This window comes from Geospiza fortis, unplaced genomic scaffold, assembly GCF_000277835.1.
Source record: "Geospiza fortis unplaced genomic scaffold, GeoFor_1.0 scaffold166, whole genome shotgun sequence".
NCBI lineage: Eukaryota > Metazoa > Chordata > Aves > Passeriformes > Thraupidae > Geospiza > Geospiza fortis.
Window position 1 is genome coordinate 5,461,403 of NW_005054310.1, and position 9,434 is coordinate 5,470,836.

Consider the following 9,434-nt stretch of genomic DNA (forward strand, 5'->3'; position numbering starts at 1 on the left):
ATATTTTTAAAAATGCAATTAATTTGCCCTTTATCTTGCCATTTAATATCATGGAAAAAAAAAGTTACTGAGACACCTCATCCCACACCTGTGCTTGGAAGCTCACTCTTCATTATTGCTTCATGTTGACAATTCTGCAGCCCATTCTCAGTCTCCTCTCTGTTGTTGCCAGCCTGAACTAAATTAACTTTATCAATAAGATCTTGAGATAATATTTTAAATGCTCCTCATGATGTATTGCTTCTTGCACATGTCTCCATTAGCAAAAAAGCAGGGAAGTTCACAGGACACTATTTATGTTTAATACAGCAGAATCATTTATTGCCTGTGATTCACTTGCCCAGATACTTGCAGATTCATAACATATGGTCTGTATTTTTATAAGGACTTAAAATTATTCCATCAAAAGCAAGAAAACCTAGCTAACTCCCCTAATTTCTATATACTTTTTCCTTTTGTATCAGAACCATTTTTCATGATTTTTCAGAAAAAAAATAATAAGGATTTAGGTTACCTGCTGTTTAGGTGTGCTGTTATATATTTGGTCCTTCCAAACTACTCTCGCCCTGCCTGAGAACAGATTTCCCAAAAATTTCACAGTAATTTTTCAATTGTCTCAAACATTATTCTTCAGAGGAATAGTGCAGAGAAATATAGTTCAGCCCTTTGGATTCCATGGAAGATTCCATTCTTTGCCAAACCCATGCTCCTTCTGATGTTTCACATTTGCCTTAGGTGGGAGCTGTCTCCCTGATGCCCCTGGGTGATGCTCCCTCCCCACAGCCCCACACCCTGGCTGTGCTCCCGATCTCCAGGCCCCTGGCAAACCCCAGGTATGACATCCTAGAGATGTTTTGGATGCACTCAGCAGGGCAGACAGGCCCTGCTCCCTCTCCTGTGGGTACCACAAGACAAACCAGCCTACTGCAAGAGGGGAAAGGAATTGATTCTGCTGTGTGGGGCCCAAATAGTTGAAGTATTTTGTCCAGAAACCCTCAGCTGCTGAACAAGCAATTATGTGAAAGAGCTTACGGGTTGATTTTTTTCCAGCTGCTTTTAGTGAATGGCGATTGGCATGCAAATAAAAACACGGATAAAACTTCTGCTAGCTGAAACATTATGAACAAGTTATATCATTAAAAGTAAAGCTTGAGCTCCATTAGCTCATTAAATTAAATTACAGTGTTTGCTTTTCTTTAATGCAGTGTCAGAATCAGTACTGAATTTCTGGGAGGATTATTTTCGATTGATCGCTGCATGTGCTGTTTGGAGACTGTGTAGTCTAGGTGTGTATGCAATTTTACAGCCATGCCAACACATTTTATAATATAATTTGACATGCAAATTACAGCTATGTAGTGTAATAAGCTATCCTTTTTTCTTTTTACAGCATCTCCAGCCATGCACCCAATGCACACTGAGCGATTTTTTGGCTTACCAGACTTCAAACCATTAGACCACCAAGGAGCTGTGAGTTGAGCCCAGTGCAGGCAATGGCAGCATTTGGGCTCACCATCAAACCAGAAGGGGAATTGCACAGCCCCTCAAACAGCAAACTGTGGGGCTGATTCATTCAGTGGGTCTGTGACCTGACAAGGCAGCATGATTAATTGCACACAAATTCCCTCGGAGGTTTTCCTGCTCATGCTTTCTGCAGCAAAGATTGTTAGCTTGACAGATCAGCATAGCAGCCTCTCAAGATGCCAGAAAGGGAAGAGGTTGGTTTCTGATTGAAAGTTAATGGAGGAACAGCAGCTGTTCCACGCTGAGGGGGAAAAAAAGCCCCAAACCAAACAGGCTTTGATTCTCAGAGAAAACCACACATGGGAATAAGCTGATTTTTTGATAACTCTGGCTATGGGATTTCTGTCAGGGATTGAAAGACCATATTTGCATGATATAATAGGCATCATAATTAGAAATTCAGCTGTGCTTTCTCTTGTCTGATTATTGAAATACAAGCCATGGCATGAGTGTTTTTCTTTTTGATTAAACCCTGGTTTAGGTGTCTCCCCTTCCACGTGTTTGTTCTTGATTCTTTGGCCATTTAGGCTAAAGTTTGCAGAAGCCCTGATTTGGTGGGCAGCTCCTGTGTTTGCAGCACTGAGCAAAGATGCTTGCACAGCACCTCCCTTCTGCTCACAGGCAATCCACACTGCCCCACCGTCGGACCAGCCCCACTGCCAATTTTCAAGTTTTCATTTTCCAAGTAAGCCTTAGCAAATTGCATCAGAGGCTTCCTCAGGAATACTGAAGCCCTACCACTTTATCTATGAAAAGGTTTTAAACATTGACCAATGTTTCCCCTTCTGCATTTCCCAGCTGGACTCGGATGGGATAACACATGCTTGATGGATGTTTTTGTGTTGTGTGCGAAGTGAGCTGAGCGTGTGGCAGCCCTCTGTAGACATCCCTGCTCCTGTGGGCACGACACCACAGCCTGGCTCAGCCAGGAGGGCTCCCAAGAAGCAAACTGCAGTCAGGGACAGCCCAGATGGCAGCACCAGGGCTGGGGTGGGCACAGCAGGCTGTGCCACGCAGCAGATGCATGGAGAGATCTGTGCTCTCACACCTCGCAGATGTCTTTGTTCTGTTCTAGGACAAATCCCTCAAAACACACTTGGAAGTACAAGTCTGGAAGCTGAGACCTGTGCTGCCTCCCCACTGCACTTCCCAACCTGCATCCTGCAGCACCTGCTGAAGAGCTGAGCTGAAAACAGTCCTTCAAATCCAGCACTCCGTGCTGGACCCCTGTCATAGGGCTACGTTTATAGCAGAGATTAATGGGTAAAGATCTTCCAAAATGCCCCTGGATTCTCCCATGACATCCCTCATCTGTCTGAGTTTGAATTAAGCTGTTCATTCAACAGCTATATTTTCTAACTTTGTGAAATCTTGTCTGTTACTGGCAACACAGAAACGCAGAAGCAGGGAAAAAAGCAACAAACATGCTTATACTACTACAACTTTTAAAATGAGGGTAAGAAACTAACAGAGATACTGTATAAGCAAATTGATTTAATTGCACTACATGAAAGAGAAGGCAGGTCTTACTGAAGTGGAGCAGTAGACAGAATGCCAGAACAAAATTCCTCAAAGCAATGGCATATAAATATTGAATAAAATGCAAAAGCCAACTCTGCAGATGGCTTTGGGAAAAGCAGCCGCTCTGGCTGCAAGTATGTTTCAGAGAACACACTACAAAACTTGGAAATCTGCAAAGCCAAGGAGTGAATAATCCACTAGAGGGAGATCCCCAGTTTCCACAATCAAGCACTGGGATTACAAAGACATTTCTCAACCAGTGAGGGATGGGATGAAACAGAAGACTGAATGTTAGGATTTTGAGTTTTCCCCTTAGCATCCCATACTGCCATGCCAGGCATATACCTACTGGTATATGGATACCAATTTAGATATTTAACTTGGGGCGTTAATCTCTCAGCAAAACAACTTAATATCATCTCTGTAGCCATTACTTTCTTACAGAGGCCTTTGCAAAAGGCATCTCCAACAGATTTAAATATGTGATTGCCAATCAAGTGAGCTGCATCCACTCAATTTGCTTCTTGCCTTTTGCTCAGAGAACCAGCTGTAGGATTCCCTCACAAAAGCTTCTGGAGCAAAGAAAGGGAGGATTTTGTTAATCTGGATTTGTGAGCCACAAGATACTGGTTTAAAATTTCATGATGAATCTGTGTCACCTGTATTTCCTTCTCCCTTGGGAAAACAAAGGACGAATGGATGTAGAAAATCAGGCTTATTCCTCTTAACTGTAAGAAGCTACCAAAGAAATAAATGAAGAGAATTTGGCATCGCCTCACTCAGATAACCAAACCACCCCACACCTGCAGCTTTATGTGATTTGCAGAGTGGCAAGCAAGTAATATATATATTTATATATTTATATATATAGCAACCAAACCAGCAAATCAGGCACACAATGCAGTGTTTCTGTGGGTTGCTGAGGCAAGAGATTTGCAGTGGATGAAAGCAAGGCCACAGGAATGAGACAAGAGTGAAAGAAAACACACTGTCCTCTGCAGGACAGCTCTTTCAGAAGCTTGCAGGCTTTCCTCTGAGAGGCTGAGAGCTCACAACCTCCCTGCACCCTGTATATCCAGCACTATTCTTTTCAGTAGGCTGAGAGAGAAGGTACCAGTGTGAGCTGGACAGCAGGCACCTTCAAAGTGGTGATGTTTAACACAAAGAATTGGAAATGTTTCTGACAAGAGGTATTTTTCATCTACAGGACTGGAGGTGCTTGAACATGTGCAACCAATGCCAACTGGATCTTTCATACAGAGTAATGTGCCAAGAAGCATCAAGTTCCTACCCCTACAAACACAGTTCCTTAACTTGCTTTGAGGGAACAGCTATCCCAGTGTGGACTGGGACCAGAGGACACTCCAAAAGTCACACAGCAAGTAAGAAGGGAAGCAGCAAATGACCTCCAGTCACTCTGCTGCCCTTGCCATGCATCAGCCTGGTCACTGGGCACCACAGTGTGTACAGGAGGTCTTATGGAAATCAGTTCTAAAATACACGAGACAATTAATCTGAAAAGGACACTGAGCGATACCAGCAGGTTTGTCATCGTGCCTTGTGCCAACTAAGCTTTCAGGCTTTCAAATCTAGCACTTTTCTCATCCTCAGGAAATATTTCTGCTATGTGTTAAAATCACAACGAACCCCAAGGTATTTACACATAATACTAAGAGTATCAGAGATTAGTATAATGCACAGTATGTTTAGAATTGCAGAATTGTTAATGTAGATTAAAGTGCTTTGCCAGTAATCACTCACTTTCCTGACCCAGCCACATGGCTTTTCCATTTGCTGCACTCCAGCACTGCCAAGCTGCACAGCTGGTCCCGGGGGGAGCAGCCCTGTGGGGGCAATGACAAGTGCCATGAGACTGCTCTGGCCCCAGCCCCTGACTACAGCAGGGTAAATGTGCCCTGGGAGACTGCCAGAAACATGGAACTCTCTGTGCTGAGCAAGTGGACTAGAGCTGGTTCTCCCATCACACACAGCAAGGAAGCAGACAAAGCAGACCCAGCGAGACTCCATGCCCGCAGTGCCGTGTGTTTTCCGGAGCATCCCCTTCATGGAGATGATGTCACTGGGATGGGCAGCTCAGCAGCAAACACCCACAGCCCTACAAGGAGCTGATGTCCCTCTCTGGTGGTGTGAGTCACACCAATGACACACAGGCTCTCCTCAGCAAGCACTCAGGCATTCCACTGTTTGGGTAAGGTGCTGGCAAAACATACTCCTGTAAAACCACCACTGTAAAATCCCTGCTCCTTACAGCATGGAGCACTCATGAAGAGGGTATCGGAGAGGGGACAAGAAAAACTGTAGGACTGAATACCACTGAGGCAATAAAGTTAGATCCAGTATTTAATCATCTTTTCCAATAACTGCTTCATTTTTTTAGAAGTATTTCTGAGAGATTTCTGCAGTTCATCACAGTGAATGGGTGATGATGAAAGATTTTGTCTAGACAGAAGGTAAGGTTTGAACTTCAAAATCAAGTTCTACACAGTGGGAAAGAAACCTAACCAGCACAATGTTACGTTTGCCTTAAAGCAGTAAAAAAAAAAAGAAAAAGAAAAAAAAAGAAAAAAAAAGAAAGCCCCCAAAAGTTAAAACCCCCAAAACAATAATTTTTTTTTTGTAAATATGTTCTATCTAAAGTAAATATTTTAAATATTTAATATTAAACATTAGTAAAGATCGCCTTGTGTAGATGAAAGCAACATCATCAGGGAGTTTCATAAACTGTCTCAGTTTCTGGGTAGCTGCTCTTCAGCACTAACAGCACACAGCATATTTGGTGCAGTCTAGATTTCTCTTTTGTTTTTTGGTAGAATATACTTATTTAGTGCCATAGCAGAAGAAGCAATTAGCAGGCATTTCACGGGGCAATCTCCCAAGAACAGTCCTGAGACAAGAGCCACTCCACCACACAGATCAGACCCTGGAAGGAGATGCAGCTGGGTGCCCCGCAGACCTGCAGGTGTGTCGGGCTGCCCCACCTCAGACCTTCTTGCAGGTTTCTCTTTTCCACAAGCAGCCTTGCCACTCACAAATGCTTCTTCTTTTTTATTGCCTCTGCCCTGATAGCCAAGCTCTTGGCACAGATGGTCAGGACCACGATGAGGACTCCGACCAGGAAAGTCACCACGGGCCAGAGGAAGCAGTGCAAGAGAACAGTCTCATCGTGGGTGCGCTTCAGCATCACATCATCCGGCCTGGGAAACGGGGAACAGAAGATGGAGAAAATATAAATCAACAAGGTGATTTATTTTCCAAAGTGTCAGAAAATTATTAAGTGGATTATTTAATTCACTTCTTCTATTTGCCTTTTTATCACTAGCACTCATGGCAGACTGTGAGAGCTTTCCACTTGCAGTCCTTACAGGCTAACAAGTTCATTTGGATTAAAAAAGAAAAAAAAAAAAAGAAAAAAAAAAAAAACCAGAAAAAAAGTGTTGGTTCTCTAGATCTTCCAGCAAATGTGGTCATCACAAACAGCCAGAGAGATACAGTATCACACTGACTGTGGATTGCAAAACCACCCCAGCAAAAACATAATACCAGGCAGCATTTATACATATCTACCTCAGATGTTATCAAGGCCTGTGAAAGGATTTAAACAGTAATTAAAACTTCACTTTTAGCTTTGAGCACTGATGTGTCCATGGGGATACATGGAGGCTCCTGATGAAGCAAGCCCTGGCTGTGGTTTGGCTCTGGGCAGGGAGCTGGTCCCTGTCCTCAGCACTGGCCTGCTGGCGGCCCAGGTTAGCCCAGCTGCAGTGGCAGGCAGCAGGCTGCAAGAAATCCATCCCCACCAGGACTACAGCCTGCCCTGGGCGGCCAAGGCTCCCAAGTCAGCTCCTTCCCTGCAGTGGTGTTTCAGCAATAGGCTGGGATTTGGGGCTGCACACAGCAGGGCCTCAGTAGTCTTGAGTAGGCTCCTACAGGGACAATTTGGCAAGGCTCCTACAAAGCTCTGAACCTCCTTGCCTCCAGCAGCAGCATCTAATACACACTCATGGTGGGGTCTGTGACAGGTTTATGTACTTACAAACGGAAAGGGAGGAAGGAGGAGAATTGAGGAGGAAGCATCTTCAGACATTTGGAAATTTAGCTGTGCCACATGTCTGAAAGATCTGCTGTCTATCTGCCTCTTCCAAGTCTGGGAGGTTGTTGGCAAAATGTGATGGCAGATTTTTCTCAGCTCTGGCTCTTTCTGCTCTCCCTTGCAGTTTAATAGTTATTAAATCGATCTCATGGCGTTTGCACTTTGCTCTTGCTTTCCCATCTACAGCCAGAGATGAGCAGTCTGCTGGAAAACTATCTGCAAAGGAGAGAAAGAGAACTTTCTCCAGCTAGAAAAATATCAATAGTCTTGACTCATGTTGGTCCTCACTCACACCAAACACTCCCATCGCCTGTCGCTTCACCAATGCCACCTGACACTTCTTGGAACAACAAACCTCACAGCCTAAAAGCCTGGCAAACCAGGCCCATCCAGCAGTGTCCTGGGAACCAAGGTCTCCTAACATGGTGGTACATGGGAGCAGATCCCTGCTCAATGGCTGTGCTGTCTCTCCCATGATAGCTTTGTCCTGATCAGAAAGGAGCCCTAAGAAAGAATTCCCTGTTGAGGAGAAAGAAGGAACTCTTCTTCCTTCACTGAGAAATTGAATGGAGATGTCTGCAAGTCTGCAGAGTTTTATCCATCCTTAAAGACCTACTGGAGCCAGACTGCCAAGCTACACCTGATGCCAGATTTAACTACACCTGCATTTGCATTTGGGGGTCTCTCACCCAAAATTGCTGTGTGGAGAATCCTCTGCACTGTGCCAGCCTGAAAGTCCCCAAGGCCAGCACCATATGTCTCTGTTTCTGTAGTAAGGAGCATAATAAAACTCTGATTGTGAGCAGCTCAGCTATATAGAATTTGAAATTCAGCAGCATAAAAAGATAGCAAAAGAATCCCAGGTGTATTCAGTAGTGGAATGTATGAATTCTGCACAACCAAAATCCTCCAGAAATATAAGCAGGCACAGGTGGAGACTATAAATTGAATAAAGCAGTATTAACTTCATGGGTGCAAACTCACCAACCTGTGCACCTGAACAAAGAAATCCTCTCACAAGAGGCATAAGCCTGCTCCCCACAATTACTGTGTCATCACCTATAACAACAGACTGCTGATTGGCAAGGAGGCCAGAAGTAGGCAACACTCAATCTTCACAGCTCTGAACTTATTAGTGACATTGAATTTCAAGTATTTTTTTAAGCAGATGTTAGTTCAAAAATAAGGGACAAGCAAAAACCTAGAAAATTGGATTCAATTAAAGGAAAGAAAGTGTGATTGGGGAAAGTAAGATATCTTTTAGACTGAATCTTAAATGTTTTGAAAAACATGGGTACCAAAGGTAACAGTGATGGATGTCAAACCCTCCTTATAGATATGACAATGACTTAGTAATTTAAAAGAGTTTCTCTTTTAGAAAAGAGTCAAAGACAAAGCCTTTAAGTAAGTTTTGAGCTGAGGTTTGGGTTTAGATGGGTATTACTGCTATTTTTAAGTACAGTAAGAGTCCCTGCGCACTGGAGTGGCCTCACCTTGATTCCTGTGTGCAGTTTTGGGTGCCACAATATAAGAAAGATGTTAAGTTGTTGGAGAGCATCCAAAGGAGGAACATGAGGATGATGAAGGGCCTTGAGGGGAAGCCATATGAGTAGTGGCTGGGGTCACTTTGTTCAGTGTGGAGTAGAGGGGAGACCTCATTGCAGTTACTTCCTCGCATGGAGGAAGAGCAGGGTCAGACGCTGATCCCTTCTCTGTGGTGCCAGTGACAGAACCCAAGGGAATGACATGAAGCTTTGTCAGGGGAGGTTCAGGTTGGGTATTGGAAAAATGTTCTTCATTCACAGGGTGGCTGGACACTGGAACAGGCTCCCCAGGGCAGTGGTCAGAGCACCAAACCTGTCTGAGTTCAAGAAGCATTTGGACAATGCTCTTGGGCACATGGAGTGACTCTGGGAATGGTGCTGTGCAGGGCCAGTGGCTGGATTGGATCATCCTTGTGCGTGCCTTCCAATCCAGAGTATTCTGTGATTCTGTGGCATTTGAAGCACAGTAATGTAACTGCTTTGGGTCTGCTTGGCAAAGCTAGCAGTTTTGACTTTTCATGCTGCTTTTTTAAAGGTGACCTCCTGCTCCCACAGTCTGAAGGCTTGTTGTTTTGCTTGGAAACAGGAAAGGAAAGGCTCTGTCCCCAGGGGAAGACTTCTCATGGTAAAAACCTATCTTTGCTGGAAAGCCCAAGAGCACCACTCCCCTGGTGATGAGGCAGTGATGTTGAACCCAAAGGAGGTACATCATGCCTAAAAACATGTTTCTTTTC

At 44.2% G+C, this 9,434-nt stretch overlaps 1 protein-coding gene across 1 annotated transcript in view; it reads right to left on the bottom strand.

Annotated features, from left to right (window-relative positions):
• Nucleotides 1-5,410: 5,410 nt before the first annotated feature.
• Nucleotides 5,411-9,434, bottom strand: part of KCNMB4 (potassium calcium-activated channel subfamily M regulatory beta subunit 4) — a 22,213-nt gene continuing 18,189 nt past the window's right edge. Inside the window, exon 4 of the mRNA XM_031055612.1 lies at nucleotides 5,411-6,260. Within this exon, the coding sequence (XP_030911472.1) occupies nucleotides 6,092-6,260 (169 nt within the window). The 3' untranslated portion in view covers nucleotides 5,411-6,091. The remainder of the gene's footprint in view (nucleotides 6,261-9,434) is intronic.